The following is a 26726-nucleotide window of genomic DNA, read 5'->3' as shown; positions in this document are numbered from 1 at the left end:
TACTATAACATTTGAAGTTTTATAACTTCTATGTTATAATATAGAACCCACAAAAACAGGTGCACCACCTAAAATGGGTGCATAGACTAAAATAAACATGTCCACTAACAAAACACCAGCACTCCAGAAAGTTAAATCATAGGAAATGTATTTACATGCAAACACCATGGTCCCAGTGAAATGCAGACTGCTGACCAGTTTCACAAAAATCATCCTCAGTGCAATCTTAACAGTAAATTTCAAGCCTCATTATAGTATATCATGAATTACTCAACTAATCAAAACATGGAATAATAATTATATACATAACATGGAATTATCTAAACAGACAACAGAAAAAATTGCAATACATTCATGTATCATTTCATGAAAGTATGCTATTTTTTAAAAGAATACTTTCTTCATCCCTAATTTGTACATTGCTCTAAAATTAATAATTCACATACATTCTTTTTTTGTCTAGAATTTCATGTTGGGTTAAAAATAATTGTCCTGGATAAATGTTATCTTCAACAATAAAAGAAAAATATAATAAGACAAAGATTAACCAGCAGTCCTTGGGGTTAAAGCTCCGTGCTGGAAGTCCAAAAGCTCAATAAATAAAAATAAAATCAATTAACTCACTGCGGAGCTACCACAGCACATAGATCTTTGAGCACAAAGTCAATAACTTATCATAATCCTTATACATGAAACAAATCTTCTGCATAAAAACACAATTTTATTAACTGAAGGTAAGCGCTTTCACTTAGGAGCTTCTTCAGACCTAACAATACACTGAAACTGAAGCACATATATATATATATATATATATATATATATGTGTGTGTGTGTGTGTGTGTATATATATATATATATATATATATATATATATATATATATATATATATATATATATATACATACACACAGGGCAATCAATGCTAATCAACCAATCAACGAATATTAAAGTTATAGACCTAAAACGCACCTATAACTCATGAATCTGTACACAATCTAATACATAATACTACAAAAACAAACATAAATTAAAACCATACAAAAATCCAATTCAGTGTATGTTCTGCACATAAACCTACATAAACTTACATAAAATGAAATAATTCTTCTAAAATCATAATAAAACAACCAATTGATACTTAGTTCCTTTATTTATTTGTGCAGCCTCCTCCTTTTTAAAATGGGCTTGATGGATGCCCTCTTATTTAAACCCTTTCCTCTGTCAGCTTTTAAGATGATGATCCAACAGGTTTCCCTATATTCAGTGTATGTTCTCACATCACCCTCGCTTATACTCAATCCTATAGCCTTAATAACCCTAAAACTAAAAGTATGTTGGTCCCTTGTTCAGTAACATCTTTGGAAAGTGCATTATTAGGAAGCTTCTTCTTAATATTATACAGATGTTCTCTCATTCTGTCACATAGTACTCTATTAGTTTTCCCTACGTAGAAGGCACCGCAGGACCCACATTCTGCTAGATACACCACATGAGGAGTCATACAATTATGGATACCTCTGAACCAAAAGTTTTTATTTAAATCTGGATGATGGAAGTTCTCTGTGGTATTAATATAATGGCAGAAGTTACAGGAGCCACATGGTTCAGTATAACCAAAGTCCATATTCTCCATACCCTTTCGACTAGTACTTAGAAGTCTCTTCAAATTTTTGTGATTTCTAAATCTAAACCTGGGAACGTTCCCTACTATATTCCCAATGTCATCATTAACTAATAAGACAGGCCGATATTGTTGAAATAATTTGGTAACATACCCAGTATCACTGGAATAGTACAAAGGGATTTTGGTGACATTACCTCTGCCATCACTCCTTATAGTCTCTGTGTGACAAGGCAAACCATAATATGGTTTCGCCTTAGTCTCTCTCAACTGGGCCAGATCCTCCCATTCTCTCTCTTACTCTACACGGGTGTATCCTCTCTCCAACAAGTTCTTCTCGATGTTAACTAATTCTGAATGAAAGCCAAATTCTGATGAATTCATCCTCGAAGCTCTCATACCTTGTCCTCTGACAAGGTTTTTAAAAACATAACCTGGGTGCAGACTCATTCTAAAAAGAAAAACTTTCCTATGACAGGCTTTACGAAAAACTCCTGTATTAACTATTCCTTCATCCAACTTCTCAACATAAACATCTAAATACTCTATAAATTCAAATGAAAACTGATACGTAAACTTGAGACACTCTGTCAAGCTATTAATAAGGTTAAAAAAGCTGGAAAAAGCTTGGTGGGACCCTTTCCATAAAATAAACAGGTCATCTACAAAGCGTCTGTAAAACAGAACGTGCTGTTGATTGGTTGATTAGCATTGATTGCTCTGCCCTGTATATATATGTGCTTCAGTTTCAGTGTATTGTTAGGTCTGAAGAAGCTCCTAAGTGAAAGCGCTTACCTTCAATTAATAAAACTGTGTTCTTATGCAGAAGATTTGTTTCGTGTATAAGGATTATGATACGTTATTGACTTTGTGTTCAAAGATCTATGTGCCGTGGTAGCTCCATAGTGAGTTAATTGATTTTATTTTTAATAAAAGAAAAATAGCGCTAGTATGGTTATATAATGCCCTATAGTCATGCTTATGTCTATTGCCATTTAGATGCACTACAAAGGCGGAGGTGTGTCCATATTTATCAAGGATATCCACACCTCCAGGCTAGTTGCTCAGCATAATGCATCCAAGGTTATACAAGTGCAACTAACTCTGGGTAAAACTGCAATCCAAATTGTAGCTTGCTACAGATCCCCCACCATGCCCCAGGATTCCCACTCCTCTTTTCTTGATATACTGGAAAATATTAGGGTTCAACCAAACAACCTAATAATGGGCGATTTCAATTACCCCACCATTAACTGGGAAAACTACTCATGTACCAACTCCTTCACTCAACACTTTCTGGAATTCATAAATTCCAATGCCCTGGATCAACTTATTCACACCCCCATCAGGGGCAACAATATCCTAGACCTAGTCATTACCAACATGAGTGACTGGTGTTCCACACCTGAAGTCAACTCCTCATTGGTCAGATCCAACCATAAGCTAATCACTCTAGATATCCACATCCCACCCCCACCCCCCCTTAAAGAAACCATGGTAAAAATTTTCTCCAAAGTCAACTTCATGCTTCTTAAGACAGAAGTGGCAAACTTCATAACACCCATGCAGATGGATAATACAGTTACGACTGCTGAATCCTACATAAATGCACTCTATAAGCACTTACACAAGTGCATGGATCGTGCTATCCCAAACAGAACCAAGATGCTATCCTCCAAAAAAAGGAAGCTAATCTGGTGGTCCCCTGCCATAAACAAACTCTACAACAGAAGGAAGAAACTGTTGCAAAAGAAAGTAAAATCTCATGAGTGGAGGAGCTCCCTGGTTAGCCTCCATAAAAAGCTAAGATCCCTTATAAGATCCTCCAAAGCTAGCTACAAAAACAAAATTGCCACTGATTCTAAGGACAACCACAAAGCATTCTATAGCTATGTCAAGAATCTCAATGGCAACACCCAGATCTGCTCTGAGTTACAGCACAATGGCACGAAAATTACAGAAGCAACTGATATTGCCAACATCCTGGAAAACATAACTCAATGACCAGCGAGTAAAACCCAAATCGAAGTTTATTATTGTAAGCGCTTTCGAAGGGGTCTCTGCCACAACTTCTTCAGACAAATAACTTTCAAAAAACCTCGCTTTTTATACAAAACCAATTAAATAATAATTCAATTATCCCAACCAATTAACATTCCTTAAAATGTTTCCCTACTAAGTAAATATGCACATCCAAATATAGGAAATCCGTACATTACTCGGTAGGTTATCAATCCTTTAAAATACTAAAACCTTGTTATTGAGTACTGAGTGCTGAACAATAGTCAAACAAGACATTAAATTAGCTAACAGCTTATGTCAAAAAGTCCATTGTCTTCCCCTTTGGTAAAAACTCTGTACTCATGAACTACCACATAGGCGGCAATCTAATTAACGCTGAATGTGTAATAAGAGACCTTGGGACCCCAGGTGGACAGTAGTCTCTCCTTTGATAATCACATTGTCACAGTAGTCTGGAAATCCTTCTACATGGCACACCTCATCACAAAAGGGTTCTCATCCAGGAAAAAAGAGGTCATTGTTCTCCTCTACTTGTCACTCATTAGACCCATTATAGAGTACAACGCCCCTTTTAGAATGTACCTCACAAGACATCTGCAGCAGCTGGAAAGGCCACAGAAGTACCTCACAAAGAGGATTACTGGCTTCAAACAGATGCCCTACACTGACCATCTGAAAAAACTCCAGCTTTACTCCGTAGCATATTGCCTACTCCGAGGTGATCTCTGCCTAACATATAAAGCTATGTCAAACCCAGAGCTGTTGGACATTCTGCACCTAAAGAAATCCCAATCCCTCAGAGCTACATACTCTAGGGACCTAAACCTTGTCACCACAATAAACAGGACATGCTGTAGGGATAGTTTCCTGTCCCAGAGACTTTCCATACTCTGGAACAAGCTACCCATCTATGTCAAGCAAAGTTCCTCATTAGCACTCTTCAAGAAAAATCTTGATGAGTAGATGGGAAATAGGAAATACACCCCGGGGATCACTTCTGTGGCTCTGCTCGACAGGGGTACAGGAAAATAACTTTCTTGGGTGGCGTAAGCCAGGGGAACCTTGTTGGCTAGGCTTACTTAGGCCCTTGGGCCAATAGCCTAGTACCTACCTATGAACCTTCCCATATTCCTATATTTCTATTCCCTGGACAGCTGACCTACATAAAATGCACAGCAGCTGCATATAACAAGATATAACAACCAGAATGAGTTGCATGTGAAGTCTAATCACTGCTCTGTTGGAATATGAGAAAGTAAATGAATGGAAGAAATGTATGAAGTTTGTAAGTTTGTGTTTGAAATTCAAAATATAACTTCTTGTTTTCCTGTAACAGCACACCAGGGGATCATAAAATTCAATTAAAGTGTTTTTCAGAATTTGCAATTTGCAGAATTGTGAAAGGAAACAGCCATTACTATGCAAACAGTTAACTAATGTGAAGTTGGTACTGCTTACTAGTAGTTTATTGGGTTTATATTAAAAGACCGAAGAGGTGTTTCAGCAAACACATCTTGGTCGACACGTAATGAGCGAATGAACTAAAGTGCGAATGCTCAAAACAGCGATTTCTTTCCCTGGGAAAGAAATCGCTTGGCCATCCCCATGTGTTCACCCCTTTCGTCACTGTAGTCCAATCTCGGAGTTGGTATATTTAGTTAGGGGGGTGTGGGGGATGTGGGGGCACGTTATTATGTTTTAAAGTGTGTGTGTGTTTGTGCTAGTGGTTTCTTTCCCAGGGAAAGAAACCGCTGTTTTGAACATTCGCGCTTTAGTGCATTCACTCATTACGTGTCGACCAAGAGGTGTTTGCTGAAATACCTCTTTGGTCTTTTAATATAGATCCATTTTATTTTATTTAACATTTAACTGGGAAAGTCCGACTTGAAGAAAAGCCAATTTTCAGTGGAGGCCCAGGGAGAAATGCACCAGATGCATGTCTTTGTAATGTGAGAGGAAACTGGAGCAGGGAAGACATGCAGACTCCGCACAGAAGGCACTTCAGCAAAGAATCAAACTAGAGAATCTCTTGCTGTGAGGCGACAATGCTATCGCTGTGCCACTGTGCCATAGTTATCCTATTACTCCTCTGTGTGGGAAAGAAACTAATGCAACCTGATAAAATATTATTATTCCTGTGAGAATAGAAATTATATAATCTGATGGCCATGGGCTCTATGCAACAGGAGAGATGAGCAAAACTGTGTACATAATTGCAACTGAAACCAGAGAACTCTTGTAAGCATGATTAGGATGAGGTTTGATGTTTGAATTTTGCTTTGTACTAGCTTACAATAAGTAGACCCAGTTTTTCTACAGTAAGAGGTAGTTGGGTACATATTTAGCTATAGATCAGATTTTTCTCAACATATTCTGTCTGTATACATGACTGTTATTTTTATATTCTTTGTGCACTATACCTTTCAACTGTTCTGTATTTTGAAAAAATTACTGAATTTTCAAGTTAAATAACAGGCTATCAGGAAATGTCATGTGGTATCTTTAAATTATGAATTTGCAGTCTTTTGGGGAGACACAAGAAGTGTGAGACCCATGAAACTACTAGTGGTTTCTTCTCACATCTCAAATACATGTGGATGATCTGTGAGAGTGAATGTGTATGTGTCCATCCTGTGAAAGTGAATGTGTATGTGTCCATCCTGCTTTGATGTTTTATCCAGGATGAATTTCTATGACTTACTCCCCATGAATGTCAAGGGCGGCCACGGTGGTGCAGCTGTTAGTGTTGCCGCCTCACAGCAAGAGGCTCTCCGGTTTGATCCTTGGCTGGGGTGCCTTCTGTGCGGAGTCTGCATGTCCTCCCTGTGGTCACGTGGGTTTCCTCTGGGTGCTCCGGTTTCCTCCCACATCCCAGAGACATGCTGTAGGTGGATTGGACACTCTAACATTGGCCCTAGGCGTGAGTGTGTGACTGTGTGTGCCTTCTGTGGAAGATTGGGCACCGGGCTAGCAGCTCGACACAGTAAAAACTCCACTGCCAATCATGAGCAGACAGGTGATCCACTGTGGCAACCCCTAACTGGGGAACAGCTGGAAGAAGACTCCCCATGAATGTCAAGATAACGCCTGGCTACCTTACAGATCTGCAGTGGACTGATCATGTAATCAGAAAATAAATGACTAAATGACCGATTGAATGAAAAAAATGAATGAATAAATGCAAGTATTTTGTTTTTCTTCCTTTTGATATGATTGCTTTAGCCTTTTCCCACCTATATGTCTTTGTTCTCCCTCCATCAGTCCCTTCCTAGCCATATACTCGTCAGTAGTACTTTGATCATCACCTTACTTTTTGGACATTTTTTCCCTCTGTTGCCCACAACACTGCCTAGACACTGTGGCAAGAAAATCATGGAAAAGCCGTTTATAGGTACAGACACATAAAATGACCAACCAGCAAGAGACATGAGTCAGTCTCAGTGCAGCATCAACCTCAGTGACTGCTGTGGGACCTCCTGTACATAACCTTCTCTTCACTTTACATGCTGGCGATTGCACTGATGTCTGCTGTTTTGGGGTTGTCATGTGCAGCTATTCAGACTTGTCACTGTACCTTAATGACAGAACACTGTACTCTTTAGCAGACCATCCATCACAATCGTTACTCCCTGGGATTCTGGTCATGCTCAAACATCACTCCATCAGCCAATATGGGGGCAGAGCTTGGTTTCTTATTTTTACTGCAATCTTTCTGGCTCATCTTGGGTCCAGGCCTGTGAATTGAAATGGGGTCATCTGGGGCCCAATCAAAGCTCCCTCCCTGTGTACCACAGATTCAGACATTTTCATCATACTTCAGGGATTATGAGACATTCAAAGTTTTGTTTTATTGTAAACGCTGGTTTTCACACAGACTGTTGTGATAGCACTGATAATGAATATGCAGGAATTGCTTAATTGCCATATCTGATCGTTATTTGTATTTTCAGTGTCATACTGATTTGTCTCCTACAAATACGTCTTGTGCTAAGGAAAATGGAAGGGAAAACGGAAGTTACGGCTCTAGTACTGTCATTTCAAGCAACACAAGCTATGGATTCAGAGACAAACAGGGCAAAGAAGTTGTCTATACTACCGTAGGTCTTTACCAGGTAAGATAAACTCCTAGATATGTATCGATGCACATGCTCGTGTTCCTACTGAGATGAACAGAATGCAAGTGGTTTCATGTTCTGTTCCTAAGTAATTAGATATAGGTATAAATTTACATGTATATGTCTATCAATATATGAGATGATTTCTTGTTGTCAAATTAGTGTTTCATCAAGCTCTATTTTTTGGCATTATGATTGATTGACTGATTTTTGTCAAAGGTAACTTTTTATGTGCGAGTATAAGGGTTGGCATAAGGGGAGTCATTCATTTTTTTTTCAGTGTATGGCAATGCATAATACTAAATCCTTGTGTGGGTGAGTGTTATGTGTACGTTCGGCTTAACATTAGTTCAATGTATAATACTAAATCCTTGTGTGGGCATATGTGTGTGTGTGTGTGTGTGTGTGTGTGTGTGTGTGTGTGTGTGTGTGTGTGTGTGTGTGTGTGTGTGTGTGTGTGTGTGTGTGTGTGTGTGTGTGTGTGTGTGTGTTTGGGGGGGTGTTAGGCTTAACATTAGTTCAATGTATAATATCAAATCCGTGTGTGTGTGTGTGTGTGTGTGTGTGTGTGTGTGTGTGTGTGTGTGTGTGTGTGTGTGTGTGTGTGTGTGTATGTGTTCGGCTTAACATTAGTTCAATGTATAATACTAAATCTTTGTGTGTGTGTGTGTGTGTGTGTGTGTATGTGTGTGTGTGTGTGTGTGTGTGTGTGTGTGTGTGTGTGTGTGTGTGTGTGTATGTGTGTGTGTGTTTGTTTGGCTTAACATTAGTTCAATGTATAATGCTAAATCCTTGCGTGTGTGTGTGTGTGTGTGTGTGTGTGTGTGTGTGTGTGTGTGTGTGTGTGTGTGTTTGACTTAACATTAGTTCAATGTATAATACTTAATCCTTTTGTGTGTGTGTGTGTGTGTGTGTGTGTGTGTGTGTGTGTGTGTGTGTGTGTGTGTGTGTGTGTGTGTGTGGCTGATTTCTCCAAAACAAAACAATGTATGTAGTCTAAAGCACAACATAAAATACATTGAAACAACTCATATGTTGAATAAAGACAAAACAGTAATAGAGTTTCTTGTCATGATCCATTTCCAAGTAACAAAGCACCAAGTCTTTCCTATGTTGCTCAGCTCTTGGTTAAAACATCTCTTCTCCAGGAGTGGTGCTCTGGGCCTCCTACTCTCTGTCAACTACTCCAAAGTTCTCTGGTTCTCCTTTGACTTCTGATTAGGGTTATACTGCCCTCATTTTTATATACCTTACACTGACACATTTACCTGATTACCAGTGACACCTTCAGTTACAATTAAAGGGGCATCTGTCTCATACATAAATAATGCAGAGAATACAAATACAGCTCTTGAGTATAACCCTTCATTTATTGGTGAGAGCCACTTTGTTTTGTCACATTTGGACCCCCAGTTTGAAATGAACAGGTTCAGGCTCCTGGGATAGTCTATAAGGCCCTGGAAAGTTCATTGGTATTGCTGCGATTGGCACCAAAGCAATGCTGGATTTCAGATTTGAAGACCATAAGGTAAAGGCCATGCACAAAGTTTGACATTGTTCTCCTTTTGCTGGTGGAGGCAATGCAAGGGAGCAAGGTGAGTGGTAATGGTGACTTCCCCACCTAGCAAGTAATATCATAGGAACACTACTGTCCATTTTAATAGCCAAATGTTTGTGAATGACGGCTGAACACTTGGCCTTCATTCTCTTCATGTTTCTACTCAAGTTGCATGCAAGCTGGATGTTCCTCTCCAGTCACACTCTACATCAGATGAATCAGTAACAAAATCAGGGAGTGCCAGCACATATTTATAGGTTCAAAAGTTCATGGGTTAATAGGTGGCTGCTAGGCTATTAGCCAACAGTCATTTTAAACTTAGCTAAGCTTACCCCACATTTGCCAAAATATTGCTGACATGCATCAATACTCCAAGGAATTTTACTGTTTACAATATAGTCTTGTACACATCAAGCATTCACTGGCTGCCTCTGTCCACTAGGGGCATAAGTGCCAAACCAGGGATAAATTTGTGATTTTCCATCCATTTGTTCAAGTTACGTATGAATATGGTTGGGAAACAGCTTTGCTTCACATGAACGGAAAGCCTGTTCCAGAGAAGGGGTAATCTTTGAGATCCATACCTGTCCCTCTAACATGTCCTGTTTATGTTTAGCTTCAGGAATACCTTTAAATCAGATATGTTGTTTAAGCTGCAAAATTAAACAAAAATCCATGTGGCACCCAATAGATAGCTAGCTCACTCACTGATAGGAAACAAGAATCTGGTGAGAGACACTTACATTGGTAAAATGTCCTCTTTGGACCTGGATGCCTTGCTCGTACTTATAAGTTGTGTAATCTAGAAAGATTCTCTCACCACAGTGGACACATGGTGGTCAAAAGTCAGGTTACTGCCACCATATGTTCTCAGATATCTGACCACAGGCTCTTATTTTAGGGTGTATTATCAATGTGGTAATTTCCAGGGGTGGCCGTCTTTCCAAAGGGTAGTAGTATACATTTTTTGCACTGAGTTTTAGTCCATAGTTGTGGCACCAGTTGTTTATTTGTTTGTTTGCGTCACACCTTCTTAAAGGTTATCTGTGTTTTTAGGGGATTCATTAACTACGCCTAGTTTGCAGTCATCTGCAAACTTGGGCAGCTAGAGGCCCTTTATATTTGCCTTGACTTCAGAGAAATAGATGCCAAAAAGGAAAGATCCCGGTACTGGTCCATGTGGGACTCCAATAGTGACTGTCCTCTGTGGAAGTGGATTCCCCTATCCTAACTTCTTGTGTTCTATCAGGGTAACCTATGGGTTTATGCAGAATTTTTAAGTTTATCTACAATGTCTGAGTGAGGTATTGTGTTGAATGCCTTGGCCTGGTAGAGGTAAGCATTGTGCTTTGTTTCACTCTTGTCCATACCTTTAGTAAACTTCTCAGAGAAATCCACCAGGTTAAGGAGGCACAACCTAACTTTGACAAAACTGAACTGGGTAGGGTCCAGTGTCTGTAGCTTTCTTATGTTATTGTTTATTAGATCCATGATAATTCTTTCCATGGCCTTACATATGAGACTAGTCAGTTTTATGGGTCTGTAGTTCCCTGGGTCTGTAGAAGTCCCCCCTTGTATAGTGCGATAACTGTTGCAGTCCTCCATTTGTTTGGCCGAAGCCTATCTGGAGGCTATGTTTAAATAGAAATTCTATCAGGCCTGACAGGTCATGTTTTAAACTATTCAGGAGGCAACTTGAGATATGAACAGGCCCTACTGAAGCAGTGTTCATGGTCTTAGAGAGCACAATGAGGACCTGCTCCCTAGTGATAAGTGGTGGAGAAATGGTGGAGGGTATTTCCTGTTTGGTGACTGGGGTGATAAGAGGTAAAATTGAAGCTAAATATATTGGTCAGCAGATCTACTATATCCTTTAGCTCCATATAGGTGTTTCCTTTCACCATTCATTCAGTACATTGTTGGGTGTTGCCTTTAAGGTTGCGGACATAAGTGCAGAAAGCCTTATGGTTATCCTTAACTTGGGAGATTATTTTTATCTCAAATTTGGCTTAGGTGGACCTTTTTAGTCCCCAGAGTTGCTTGCTCAGATTGATGACAAAGTTTTTAAAATGCTGGACAATGTCATTCCTGTGTTTGGAACACAGGCCTTCCTGTTTTGGGACTTGATTTGCTTTCTTTCGTTATACAACTTGTTTATAATGGGATTCTACCAGGGTTGCTTGTTTTTGGAGGTTGTCCTACATTTCCTTCAGGTAGTTGCAGCTGTCTCTGTGCAGACAACAAATGCAAGCAATTCTGCATAGGTAGCTGTGTTCTCAAGTTTTGGGGGAGGGGGCTTGGAATTTTGCTAGATTGTTGCTTAGAAGGAGGTGATTAGCCTTGGAACAGTTTTTAAGTATTCTGAGATTAGATGAGGTTTTGTGCTTAATATTTATTTCAAAGTAGGCAGTTTTGTGGTCCAACCTGACAAGTAAGGACTTTAAACTAGGGAGAGTGTATCATTCCCCGATATTTGTAGTGATTAGGTCAGGGATATTTGCCCCCCTGGTGGGCTTGCTGACTAGCTGTTCAAGGGTGTAGTTTGTATCAACAAATTCCTGGAATCTCTGTACTTGCATGTTTAAGATTGTATATGGTTCCAGTTAATGCTGGGGTGGTTAAAATCATAAGGTTGACTGGGGTGTGTCTGCAGTGCATTCAGGAACATGGTATGGTCTTCCTAGGTCATGAAAGGAGACTTATAGTTTGCAAGGATAAGGTATGGGACTTTACTTATGGTAAATTTGACATGTAGAAGCTATAATGTTTGACCAGTCTTCAGGTGCATTTGTGTTTGATGTAAAGTGAGACTCCTCCACCTTTAGACCCTTCCTCTACAGTAACTGGTCTAAATCTGTGTCTGTAGGAGGCATTATAGCCTTGCACTGTGTCATACCCTCTGACGCTTTAAAAAAAATCTCACTAACTGCACTCATGACTATATTCTCCAGGATGAGGAGAGTTTGCATGGAGTAGAGTTTCCTGTTTAGACTCCTGGCATTAAGCAATAAGACCTTTAGATTATTCTGAGTTGGTTTAGCTGTGTTCATAGTTTTATCAGTTTGGCACTGCCTGAAAAGGCACTATGGGGGTGTGCAAGGTTTTTACCAATATTCAAAAATCTAGGGTGGGGGCAGGTGTAAACTATCTCTCAGTGTTCTTTAGCTGCTGGAAGACAGTCTCTTTCTCTAAGGTCTACTTAATCCTTCTGGGCATCTTACATCTAGTCAAGTTCTTGAGATGGCATGTAGTGATGGTGAAGTGAGGCACAGACTTTCTGTAATACCCATCCATGCATACGAAGGCCATGTATTATTTTTATTTAGGTTTGCTAACTGGAATAGAGCACTAATCCAGATGGATCCATTTAAGGCTCACCACAGGTACAAAAGAACAGCCATTTTACATATATTTGAGACAGATCAAAAATAGTAAAGCATTGCAGTATACAACAACAACAAAAAAAACATAGAAGTACCGTAAATGAAGCAAGCTAGGATATTTCAGTGAGATTTCTGTTGATGTGCTTGGGGTGAGAAAGGCCAAGAGGATGAAAAGGCAAGAGTTGTAAGTATAACATGGAAAGATATGGAGTAATTTATTTTATTTTACATTTGTTAACTGGGTAGAGTTCGGCTGGGCAAGTAGCTCGTTTTCAGTGGAGACTCGAGGAGATAAGCTCCACTACAATAGTACAAAAAGATTACAAACATTTTTAAAAGATTTACAAAAAATATACACCAAGTTTGACAATTGCCAACAATAACAATTTACAAAAAGGGGAATGCAAAACAAAAAAAAATTACATTTCTTAAGCCTTAGTACAGATAATAATATGACACTCATTAGATATATAACGAAAACCATTGTGGTATTTTCATTTGGTAGAAGTAAGACAAGAAAATAGTAGAATAAAAAACTAAGGAAATTAGGAGAGGTTATATAATGTTTGGGTGTAAGCGACACACTGCTGCTATCATTAGGTGTTGTTTCAGGGATTTCCTAAACTAAGTAAGGGAAGTAGAGTCCCTGATGCATGTCAGGATGGATTCGCAGAGTTTCAGTCATAGAATGGGGAATTTGTGATTGCTGTATTTTGAAGGTGAGAAAGTGGAGTGTAAATGTGGAGCACAGTCTCTCTGAGATATGGGTTTGTAGTCCTAATACCAAACACACAAGCAAAGGGATTCCATAGCCAACCAATTCACTACCCACTTTATACTGGCAGTATATATTCATTAACTAACCTGGCAACTAATCAAACTCTTGAGGTCCCTAGCTAACCTCCTTCAACATTTCTTCTTTCAACCAGTTTGCACATATACCATCAAAAAATACCTCAAGAAATTAAAGCTACTATAACTTCCCCTAAGACTCTGCCTGGAATATCTTGAAATACCATCTGATGATACTCCATATCCAGTTTCAATTCTGATAAATCAATCCATACTTGAAAATAAAGTCCCCTTGCTATAGAAAAAATATTATTCCACTGCACAAAGGTGGGAGCAATACAGATCTTTCAAACTATTGTCCAATTGCAATTTATCTCTCATATCAAAAATATTAGAAAAATGCGAGCCACGGTGGTGCAGCGGTAGCATTGTTGCCTCACAGCAAGAGGTTCTCCCATTCAATTCTCGGCTGGAGTGCCTTCTGTGTGGGGTTTGCATGTCCTCCCCATGGTCGAGGGACGTTTGAAAGACATGCGTAGAATGAGCGTGCCTTCATTGGAGGTTGGGCATCGAGCTGGCACCTCAGCACCCGTAAAAAAAAAAAATCTACTGCCAATCATTAGCGGACCGGAGTTCCGCTGTGGTGACCCCTAACTGGGAAAAGCCGAAAGAAGAAGAAGAAGATCAAAAATATTAGAAAAATGTATTCATAAGCAACTTATCAACTATCTGATAGATAACAAGCTTCTGTTTTCAACCCAACATAATTTATGTCCTCATGACAGCATAGCTACTGCTTTGCTGAATTTTGTTAATACTGTCAATATCCACAGAAATGATGGGATTCTAGGCTCGACTATCTTCCTAGACTTATTACAAGTTTTTAAAACTGTCTCCCACAAAAAAGTCTTACATAAACTCTCATCCTTAGGACTCAACAACTCTTCACTGCAATAGTTCCATAGCTATCTCTCATAGCACACACTGTGAAATGGAAAAATAATTTTTTCACCTTCTTGGTAGTAGGTATTTGTGCCCCACAAGGATCTGTACTAGGCCCTCATACTTTTCAACATAGTTATCACTGAGCTCTACACTGCAAACAAAAGTGCTGCCCCAGTTCAATACATCAAAGACTTTACCCTAGTCTGTGCCAAATCTCTCTCTAACATCCAAGACCTTACACAACAATCTTCCTAATCAAATGAAACATTGCTAAATAATTCACAACTATTTCCATACGTTGAAAAAACTAAATTAATGTTCTTCACCTCAAAACACATCTCACCCAAAACAACGCTATTCACTATTGTTTCTGCTAACAACACCATGACAGAACAAGTGAAACACACAAAATTACTAGGTGCCATCATAGATGACCAGCTGAAATTGGACCATTTATCACACATGGTTAAAAAACTCATCAAAAGCTAGTTACATTATACAGAGTAAAAACCTACATCACTGACACAGCCAGAAGAAATATAACCTCTACTGTCTTACTACCGTCTCACCTCTATGCTGCCCCAATCTTCACTAAACTTGAAGTCTCACAGCTGTTCACAACTCAGTAATGTTATAATAAATATTCCCATTTGCAGTAAAATATAACAGCAGGGTAATATAACAATAGAACACACCATTACCTAGTGGTCAGAGAATTAAACTGGTTAGAACTACCACATCACCCAGCTCTTTCTCAGCTAACTATAATACACAGACTTCTCTATATGACAGAAAATTGCCCAGCCCTTAACAACTTAATACAGCACTACTCCTCCCAAAGAATTTACATTCTAGTGAAAAATCACTAATCTGTATAACCAAATCACCTAATATTACAGGTGACTCTTGATACTCAAATAGTGTAACTAAACTATGGAACCAGATCCCACTACCACTGAAATCCATCCAGAATGCAACCTCATTTAAAACATGACTAAAACGTCACCTATCAGATCAATGGATCTGATCCTTTACATCTCCAAGATAAATGCTACTGTTATATTCAGCTTCTTATATTGCCAAACCATTTCTCTTCATTAGTCGCCTCGTTGGTTAATGAATATACTGTTGGTATAAAGTGGGTATCCTATAGCCAACAACCAATTTTCACCAGTACCTGACTCGCATGTCCGAGCCATATATATAGTTTATGTGACACTGCTCACTCTCACCTCTGTACTTTAATATAAAGCTTATGATAGTCATAGTATAACTGTCTCTAAACCAGATTAATACCCCACCTCTTAACTGCAATATTAATATTTTCTGCACAAAGTTCCTTCCCTCGCATGCTTTTCTTTGACTTCCTAAGCACTAATCACAAGATCTATTATCTAGCTGACAAGTTCACTAATGCACCTGTTCAAATGTTGTGTCCAACATCTACTAATGCATACATCTGTTATACTGTAATAGTTGCATTTGTATCATATGAATGTAAACTAATTAACAAACGTGTGTGTAATTTCCCAATGTGTATTGTTTAATGTCTGTTCATGCAATTACTGAATGCCTTTTTAAAAATAAGAAGCAAAAACACAAGAATGCCACCAAAGCTTTAGAACTCACTTGTCCTGCACAAAACAGATCCAGAATAAAAAACAAAACACTAGGACTTGGAGACAGCTGTAGAATCCAGTATAAAAATCTTTATTTGACACAAGCACTTTCATGAGTAACCCCACTTCTTCAGATATCTAATACATTTTAAAAAACGCTCTTAGTTTAAATATCCTCTTGAGACACATGATTAAAATCAACCAATACATTGTTCTGATCTGAACAAGCAAATTGAAAGCAACATCCTACAAGGTACATGCCATTAACTGAACTAGAAATCTGAATATATATGTATACACTTCTAAAAGTAGACATTTGAAGAAGTGGGGTTACCCACGAAAGCGCTTGTGTCGAATAAAGATTTTTATACTGGACTCTACAGCCATCTCCAAGTCCTTGTGTTTTGCTTTTTAGTCTTTTTAAAAATGTTTGTAATATGTTGGAGTTTTTCTCTCCAGGCATCCACTGAAAAGAGGGTTTTCACAAACCCTGTAAACAAAAGCAAAATAAAATAAAATATCATAAAATAAAATAAAAATAAACTCTCCAATTCTGGCACTTCTTTTTTGTATCACTTGCTGGGTAGCTTGTGCCTTTCCCCAGTGTTCTCAGGTTGTGGCATTACCATTTTTTACCTGTCTTGGAGACTACTGCAATGCTTCAGTGCATTTTAAATGGGGTAGTTTCCACTTCCCATGAGTCAGTATTGTCTGACACCCTCTGAGTTGTCAGCATACAGTGGTTCAAAAGGAATAGCCTCCATCAAAACCTATGGCACTTCTCAAATAACAAACAGGAGGTAGGGTGGGTCCCACTTCTTCCCATCCTCTTCAACATTCCAATCAATCTCTTTACACAAGAAATGTGGACAAAGCCAGAAATAATGAGGGAACAATTGCCCAAAAATAGGGATACTTTTTAATTATTCCACTTACAAACTTAGAAAGTTATAACAGGTATTGTAATAGCATGAATTTTCTGAAGGATATGAAGTCTGAAACTTAATTGTCTGTCATTATTTTCTGACTTCAGTCCTCACTGATTTGCCACTGACTTGCCAGAAAACCACACTTTTATGAGAAATAGACCAAAAATATGAGGCAAATTTTTGAACATTCTGAGAAAATTGGACAGTTGAAGTGTGTGCTCCTCCATGACCTTCCTTTAACATGGAATTTTGAAGTCTTGTTGAAACACTCCACTGTGCCACCAATATAGGGATGATATACTGAGGTTCTAAGTTGGTTTAATTTAAAACACTGTTATAAACGATGCACAGCTTTGGACATAAACAGAGTGTCTTGGTCAGTAGTTATCTTTTTTGGTATCCCAGTTTTGGAGAACACTAGAACTATCTCCTTTGCTATAGCTTTGGTATCTGCTGTTTGAACTGCAGTTACTTCTGGGTATTCAGTGGAATAGTCTAGAATTACCATTATGCAATGGAATCCATTGCTGGGCTTGATCAATGGTCTGCCAATATTCATAGCAATCTGTTCAAACTGCACCCCTACTGCAGGCATGGAGATATGAGGATATCTCAAGCTAGGGTATAGGACTGTTTTCTGACAGTTAGGACATCTTGCAGAAAAAAAGATTCAATTCCCTTATGATGACTGACTAATAGAATCTGGCCAAACCTCCAGTCTTGGTTCTGTCCATTCTTAGGTGGCTGTTATGAGCAAAGTTATGTGCCAGTTCCATGACTGGATTCCTGAAGGATCTGAATACTGTTAGCTGGCATACGTCTTCTTTCCCTGTAGTTATCCTGTATAGAAAATAATTCTGTAGTTCAAAATAGGGGAGATGTAGGGATATTTGTGGTAAGTTATTCCCCCACCACCTCAATTAAATTGTTTCTCTTACTTTGCTTATCATCCCACTGAGCCTTTTTAGATGACTCAGCTGAAGGCCACCTAGTTCAAGAATGTCTTCTGTAACAGTTTCTTGGGAGGTAGAGGGTTCTGTCTGTTCCCTTAGTAGCAGAGACACAGGGGTTTCAGTATCCCACTCATGCCAGGAAGGGTAGTTCACACAAATAGAGATATCTATACCAACAGATTGCAGACCCCCAAACATCTCTAATGCCCAAGTGAGAACGGCGCTCTCAAAGGCAAAAAACACAGCATCCATGGGACCTGATGGTGTCCCCGGCTGTGTGCTACATGCACTCAACGAGGAATTAAATCCTCAGTTAGGACAGCTGTTTAATCGTAGCCTCACCTCGGGATACGCCCAGGAGTGGCGCTGCGACTGTAGTCCCACTTCACAAAGGCGGTGCCTCCACCGACCCTGGAAATTACCGACCCATTAGCTTGACAAGCCTTATCTGCAAAGCCATGGAGAGGATCATAATGGATCTCATAAATAAAGACATAGGAATTTGCAGACTCTGGATCCAACCCAGTTTGGCTTTGTCAAGGGCAGGTCATGCCTTTTAAACTTGGTTGACTTTTTCAAACAGTCACCAAGGCCATTGATGAGGGAAAGGCAGTCCATACAGCCTACCTCGATCTGGCGAAGGCCTTCGACACAATACCCCACTCGGGTATCATTGAAAAACTCATCAGCCTAAATGTTAACCCATACATCACAAGATGGGTTGCAAACTGGCTGAGTGACAGAACCCACAGGGTCAGAGTTGCCGGTGCCATGTCTGACTCTAAGCCTGTCTCAAGTGGTGTCCCACAGGGCTCAGTCCTGGGCCCACTCTTGTTTGGCATCTACTTTTCCGAAGTACAAGCAAACACGGAGGGTTATGGCTGACAAAGTTTGCAGATGACTGCAAACTGGGTGCCGAGTCGAAACACATCTGACACAGATATCCTTCAGAAGGGTCTCACAGATACGGATAACTGGTGCCAGAGCCACGGCCTAAAGTTAAATGCCAAAAAATGCATAGTCATACCCTTCGGGAAAAACAAGGCTACCCCTAGCTACCATATAGGTGGAAATCCACTGAGCACAGAAGAGGTTATTAGGGACCTGGGGACCCAGGTTGACAGCAGTCTGTCATTCGACACCCATGTTGCAAAATAGTTAGGAAGACCTTCTACATTGCCCACCTTATCATGAAGGGATTCACATCTAGATCAAGAGAGGTCATAGTCTGCCTATATTCATCACTCATCCGACCAATGATTGAGTACAATGCCCCATTCGGAATGTATCTGACCCGACACTTGCAGCAGCTGGAGAGGCCACAAAAGTTCCTCACCAAGAGGATTATGGGTCTCAAAAATCTGACCTATGCTGCCAGACTGAAAGAACTCCAACTCTATTCAGTCGCCACCGCTTGCTCAGGGGTGACCTGTGCCTGACATACAAGGCATTATCAAACCCTGACTTGATGTACATGCTTCACCTCAAAAAATCTAGATCCATCAGAGCCACAAGAGCGGAGACCTAAACCTTGACACGCCATTAATAGAACGTGCTGGAGGGATAGATTCATTACCCAAAGACTCCTATGCTGTGGAACAAAATCCCGGTATATGTGAGGCAAAGCACCTCGCTGGCTTTGTTTAAGAGAAATCTTGACCAATGGATGGGAGATCGCAAGTATACCCCAGGGATTACCTCAGTGTCACTGCTCGACAGAGGCACAGCAAAATAATGGGCATAGTTCCCCAAACCTAAGGGGTGGCGTAAGCCACAAAACTATGGGCTAGGCTTGTAAATGCCCTCGGGCAGATAGCCTAGTATGAACCTATGAACCTATGAACCTAAATACGCAGTGTTGTGATTAGTTGCCTCTGCAGTCTTAGAAGTCGTACAGGTTCTTCTATCCATGATCTAGTATCCAATATCCCTCTCTTTCCCTTAGATTTGTCTTGCTTTGGTTATTCATAATTTCCTGTTCTCTCCCTGCTTTTTTCTTTTTCTCTGTAATCTTTTTTTATCACAGCTCCTTACTTGAGGTTCTATCAAAGCTTGAAAGAAAACAGCTAAAAATGTATATTTCTACAGTCTTACTTGCTATTTCAATATTCTCCTCAAGGGCCTCTGTCCCCAGTCTAGTTTTACTCCCCTGTGACAGCTGCCCAACATTAGCAGAGGCTGTAGGTCTTCTCCCCTGTATGCTCACCCATATCCTCTTTCCATTATGACTTCCTCATACTATTCCTGGGTCCTTACTGAACCCAGATATTCACAACCCTTGGCACCTGTTTCTTCTCTGAGTCAGGGGATTGTAAATGTATAGCTATGATCTCTTTATTCTGAAGGCCTGTCCCTTTACATTGAGGGTAAGGTTGGTCAAATAAGCGATCCCCTTACCACTGTTTCCACAAATTGATAAAGTGAGGCAAATCCTTCCCAAGTATCACTTTTTTTGGTTAGGTATAGCACCAATGCTACAGGGTGTAGAATCCTTCCAAACTATTTTTGCATGTCCACCTGTACAGTGGAATAGATATGTATGCATATATACATAGATGAATAGATAGACAGATAGATAGATAGATAGATAGATAGATAGATAGATAGATAGATAGATATTGTCTCAATAGATATATTGTTCTTTTACAGCCCTTTTGTCAGCATCTCTGGTGTACTAGCATACAAACCCTTTACAAGGGTGACCAAGCTACCATAGTCCAATAGCCCCTATGGCTCCCTTTCATCCTTTAGTACAGCATAGTTAATTAATTTGGCAGTTACACAGTAGGAAAATGCACTTTCAACCATTCTGATAGATAGTTTTATCATATTCCATAGCTGCTACATCATTCATGTTTTTATCGTGTTTAACATTCACATAAGAACTAACATTTATATTACAGAATTTAGCAATGTGACCTCTTTTCTCACATTGAAAGCAAATCATATGCGTTAATTGCCATTTTTGCTTTAATAAGTGACATTTCTGTCACTCTTCTTTACTCTCCTACATTTATGGATCAAGGCTCACCCTTGAGAACCCACAGTGTAAAAGTAGCAGACTCCAATTCAGACTGCCGACCAGTCACGAGTGAAGTCCCACAGGGATCAGTCCTGGGTCATCTCCTGTTTGGCATCTACTTCTCAGAAGTCCAGACCAACCTGGAGGGACTCTGGCTGACCAAGTTCGCAGATGACTGCAAGCTGGGAGCCATTATTAACTCCCCAAATGATGTAGACATCCTACAGAAAGGCCTCACTGAGACCAATGACTGGTGTCGAAACCATGGCCTTAAGCTTAATGCCAAAAATTGCGTCATCATCCCCTTTGGGAAAAACTCAGTTCCCACTAATTACCACATCGATGGGAGACCACTGAACACTGAAGGCATTATAAGAGATCTGGGGACACAGGTTGACAGCAACCTCTCTTTTGACCACCACATTACCACTGTGGTCAGAAAGTCCTTCTATGTGGCACATCTCATTACTAAGGGTTTTTCATCCAGGAAGAAAGAGGTCATTGTCTCCCTGTACTCTTCCCTCATTAGGCCAGTCATTGAGTACAATGCCCCATTTGTCATGTACCTCACTAAACACCTGCAACAACTGGAGATGCCACAAAAGTACCTCACAAAAAGGATCCTATGCCTTAAACATTTGTCCTAGATGGACAGACTCAAAAAACTCCAACTATTCTCTGTCTCATATCTCCTACTTCGAGACGATCTTTGCTTGACTTACAAAGCCATGTCTGACCCAGCTCTGTTAGAAATGCTACATCTAAAGAAATCCCAATCCCTCCATACCACATGCCCCAGAGACCTCAGCCTCATTACCTCAATCAACAGAACATGCTGGAGGGACAGGTTCATAACCCAGAGACTGCCCATGCTATGGAATAGACTTCCCATACATGTCAAGCAGAGCACCTCACTGGCCCTCTTCAAGAGAAATCTTGATGAGTGGATGGGAAATAGAAAATTTACCCCAGGGATCACTCCAGTGGCTTTACTCGACAGAGGCACTGGGAACTAAGGTTGGGTGGCATGATGCCAGGGTAATCCTATGGGCTAGGCTTGTAAAGGCTCCAGGGCCATTAGCCTAGTACACACCTATGAACCAATCAACCTATGAATGATTTAGCAGCAATACAGATAAAACAGTTCTTCCCATCAAACAATTTGAATACCATAAGGAACTGCTTCATAGAAATATGTGATCATTGGTGCTGTCTGGGAGTGGAAAGGTGTGAACTTGACCCAGTGATCTTTCTTAGTTAGAAGAAAAAGGGCTTGTGTCCAATAGCACAAAGAGTGCAGCAGTTCCCTAGTGGAGACTGGAGAAAGATCACAAATATTCTAGGAGTCAGGGCTGTGTGTGGACTCACATCTTTTGCAGAAGTGCGTGACAGTCTCATGTCCTGTCTACTGCATGTATTTTTCTCCATACTACTTAAAACTCATCCATAGGGACGTCAGAGCTAAAGTAAATACAATCTCATCCTAGTGTCTATGGGACAATCCCACCCAATCTTTTTCTTAGCCAGGAATGTTTGCTGGGGAATGAGTAGCTCAGTAGAGAAACCAAGAGGGAGCTGATGTCAGCAGAGGATGAAGAAAAAATATGTGCCAAAAAAAGGAAAGAAAAAATAGATAATCATGCAGTTCACAACATTTTGCTCTTGATAAAAATACATTACTTTCACTGTGTGCATCCATGCAACCGAATTATGACAGTCTCAGAGGATGGACATTGTACGTTGAATAAGTATCACATTTTGTTCTTCAAAGATCAACACAAGACAGATGAGGTACTTCACAACACTGTAACCTACTCAGTGAAGTGCTGTGACAACTTCGTACTTTAAGCAACATCTTGCTCTTGATAAGAAACATTGTTCTTTTGTTTGATACTTTTGCTCCTCATAGCTACAACCTTGATCTGAGTTGCCAACACGTTTGTTTCATCATTTCCTTCAATCATCTAAACCACAGATTGTATAATGTGCTAACTGCACACAGAATCCATACATTCTAAAATAACTGGCTGGATTCATAAAGGTTAGTGTGACGTGTACACAAAGACCTACAGCATATCATCGAGCTGTCTCTTCAGCCATGCTTCATGCTAATGAGACAGTCTAGGGGAGAGGAATATGCTAATTAACCATGAGCTCTCCCCCCCTCTGGAGCCGCCTCTAGGATGGCATCTTTGCAAAGAGTGATTCATGGAATTGCTTGATAGTGCAGATTAGCACAGCTGCTCCTTACACGTTTCAGTAGTGAACATAGCCAAAAAGTCATGTTCACCCATCATACTAGAGGCAAGTGTTGTGAGTTTAGTGGTAAATTAGGGTTAGGAAGTGTGTACATGAGTGTATGCAAGGGACTGCTAATCTGAGTGTATTTTTAAGTGTGTCTGAATGGGAGGTTGCAGTGGGGGGTTAGTGAGAGGTTAGATTTTGTGTGTGTGTGTGTGTGTGTGTGTGTGTGTGTGTGTGTGTGTGTGTGTGTGTGTGTGTGCATGCACATGCATAGGCGAGTGTGCTCATGAGTGCATATCATGTGGGGAGGGGGTCTGTATATTTGTGTGTGTGTGTGTGTGGGGGGGGTGTATAGTTTGAATATATCTGTGTGTGGAGGGTGTATAGCATGAATGTATGTGTGTGTGTGTGTGTGTGTGTGTGTGTGTGTGTGTGTGTGTGTGTGTGTGTATGCATGTGTGTAGTGTGCTCATGAGTGCATATCATGTGGGGAGGGGGTCTGTATATTTGTGTGTGTGTGTGTGGGGGGGGTGTATAGTTTGAATATATCTGTGTGTGGAGGGTGTATAGCATGAATGTATGTGTGTGTGTGTGTGTGTGTGTGTGTGTGTGTGTGTGTGTGTGGTATATAGTGTGAATATGTGCGTGTGTTTGTGTGTGTGTGTGTGTGTGTGTGTGTGTGTGTGTGTGTGTGTGTGTGTGTGTGTGATGTATAGAGTGAATATCTGTCTTGGGGTGTATAGTGTGGACATCTGTGTGTGTGTGTGTGTGTGTGTGTGTGTGTGTGTGTGTGTGTGTGTGTGTGTGTGTGTGTGTGTGTGTGTATTATGAATGTGTGTGTGTGTGTGTGTGTGCGTGTGCGGGGGGGCTGTATAGTGTGTGTGGGTGTGTGTGTGTGTGTGTGTGTGTGTGTGTGTGTGGGGTGTATAGTGTGAATATTTGTTTTTGTGAAGGGGAGTGGGGGTGGAGGCTATCAGACCTGCACACACCAATGCACTAACAAACAACTCTTCCTTCATTGGGTTGGGGCAACCACTAGGCACCAGGACTATCTTGTATGTCATATGTCTTAATGGCACTTTAACAACATCTGGATCGGGGAAACTGCTGGACACCATTGATATCTAGTATTTCTTGTGCCTTAACAGCATATGAACATCATGGGGATTGAGAGAAATTACTAACACCAGGGATATCTTGTATTTCCCATGTCTTCATGGCAATTTAACAGTAGTGGGATTGGGGAACACTAGACACCAAAAAGATGTGTAATTTCTAGGATTGGGGAAACACTAGACACCAGGGAGATGTGTAATTTCTCATGGCTTAATGGTGCTTTAACAGTATGGGGACTGGGGGAAAGCACTAGACACAAGGTAGAACTTAGCAGGAAATGACATGTGAAACTCTAATGTCCGGCAATAACATGTGACTGCAATCTTCTGTGATTTATAAGGACAGGAAAATAACACATCAGGGTTGTTTTGATAATTCCAGGACAGCTCTGAGGCTTAATATGTTTGTGTGTGTGTGTGTGTGTGTGTGTGTGTGTGTGTGTGTGTGTGTGTGTGTGTGTGTGTGTGTGTGTGTGTTTGAATGTCTGTATTGTCTGTGACAGACTGCTTGGGTGGGTGCCTCTGCTTTTACGTTACAGTTGCCAGCATTATTAACTACTGCAGGGAGTCCTAATCTGCACTTCGTGCTAGTTAACGTGATTCAAAAACATGCAAATTTGTCCATAATGAGGTCTTTCTTCATTATGGCTAATGTGCCTCTGAATAGCAAAATACCACATGGCAAACGCTGGACCTTTTCACATTGGGCCTTATGGTCTGCACTGGAGATCTTAATGAATCCTTTGGTATTTCTTATTTTCTTGGTAGTCCCTGTCTTTTTCATAATACTGAAACACACACAAATATTAACATATATTGATACATATAGATCATAGATAGATAGAGAGATACAACACAATGACTCAGTCACATGTAAAAACACCAAAAGCTACCTCATGTAAGACTAAAAAAATAGACATATAGGGTATATAATAGAATAAGTGTGATGACTCACCTCATTTTTTCAAGCAAGGAAACCTAAAATAAATGCACACCAAAGATTCACTTACAACCACAGCAGAAGTCACAGAACTGTCCTAAGCTGGAATGGAAGCTCAAAGCTTAATGATAATAATAAGACAGAGACGTCAATCATCTCATTGTTAATCCCACAGATGAGACGTAAAACAGTTCATGAAACTGAGTTAAAGGCTGGAATTTGTAAAAGATTAGTGCAATGCATTGTGCGGTGCACGTTAGTGTGAGTGGTGGCCGTGCTCAGAGTGCGGACAATTCTAAGGCACTGGTAGTACAGCAGCATAATGGTCAAAATAATGTGATATGCAGCACAAGCTACTGAGTGCATAATAACATGTAAATGAGGAGCCCCATGCAAATGAACATATGAAATGGGTGTGCTGCATGTTCATGTATACCCATTTTGAATGCCACGATTCATTGTATGGTATTCAGAAACAATCAGAGCAGTGCAGCATGCACAACAACGTGATATGTGGTGCTGCACAGGGATGAGGTGATTCAGAGATACATACAGTGCAAACACACTATGATGAAACTAGCAAGATATGCATCACATGCAAATGGCTACATAATGACACACAAATGACATACTTATGCAAATGAGCACCACTGTGTCTGCAAATCATAACAACAAACATGGATGAGTAATTCATAACTGTCTATAACTGTTGTAATGAGCCACATGATCAGCTATTCTGACAACACAGATTTTCCACTGAACAAGAGTACCTACCATGCTAAGGTTCTAGGTGTAGCAGCTATATTACCTGAACAGTGTATCTTAAGGGCCACACTCATAGCCAGTCTTAATGATGATGATGATGTGCTACTGACTGCATTCCAGAAGGGTCTGTTAATGGCCAACTTATCATCAGCTCCGTGACCAGGACATAGTCAACCACTACTGTGTGGACAGTGGGACCATACAGGAGTCAGTAGACATGTACCATCTTCACTTGGAATCTCGGAAGATGAGTGGAATGCTTTTTCCTGGGAGCACTAAGGTCTGTATAATGTTTAACACCCTTGTTTAGGGACTTTCTACTGTCTGATGGGGGCCACTGTAGGAGTTTCACAAGTATCACTCTCAAGAATCCTACATCCATTCCTTGACGTGGTGCTACACCATGTGGAGGAATATATGTGGCTACCGTGGACTACAGAAAAGAGAAATAATGCCATGAGAACAATTATTTATTATTTATTTATTTATTTACATTTGTTAACTGGGTAGTGTCTGACTGGACCAGAAGCCCATTTTTTGCAGAGACCCGGGGAGTAAAGCTACATATATATATATATATATATATATATATATATACATATAATTTTTTCCCCCTAGGATACAAATATCACAAACTGAAGCTAAAAAGGCTCAGTTTTCAAGTAATATTGACCGTGGGTGGTGTTGAGAAGGAAGCTAGAC

General features: G+C 40.1%; 1 protein-coding gene across 1 annotated transcript in view; it reads left to right on the top strand.

The window, feature by feature from the left end:
• Positions 1-26726, top strand: part of LOC122788632 (guanylate cyclase 2G-like) — a 699012-nt gene that overhangs the window by 331232 nt on the left and 341054 nt on the right. The window contains 1 exon segment of the mRNA XM_044055531.1: positions 7648-7756. Within this exon segment, the coding sequence (XP_043911466.1) occupies positions 7648-7756 (109 nt within the window).

This window comes from Protopterus annectens, chromosome 14.part0 (genome assembly GCF_019279795.1).
Source record: "Protopterus annectens isolate FY-2018-M chromosome 14.part0, PAN1.0, whole genome shotgun sequence".
NCBI classification, from domain to species: domain Eukaryota; kingdom Metazoa; phylum Chordata; order Ceratodontiformes; family Protopteridae; genus Protopterus; species Protopterus annectens.
Note: the sequence above shows the minus strand (reverse complement) of the source record. Positions and strands in the feature narration are given on the sequence as shown.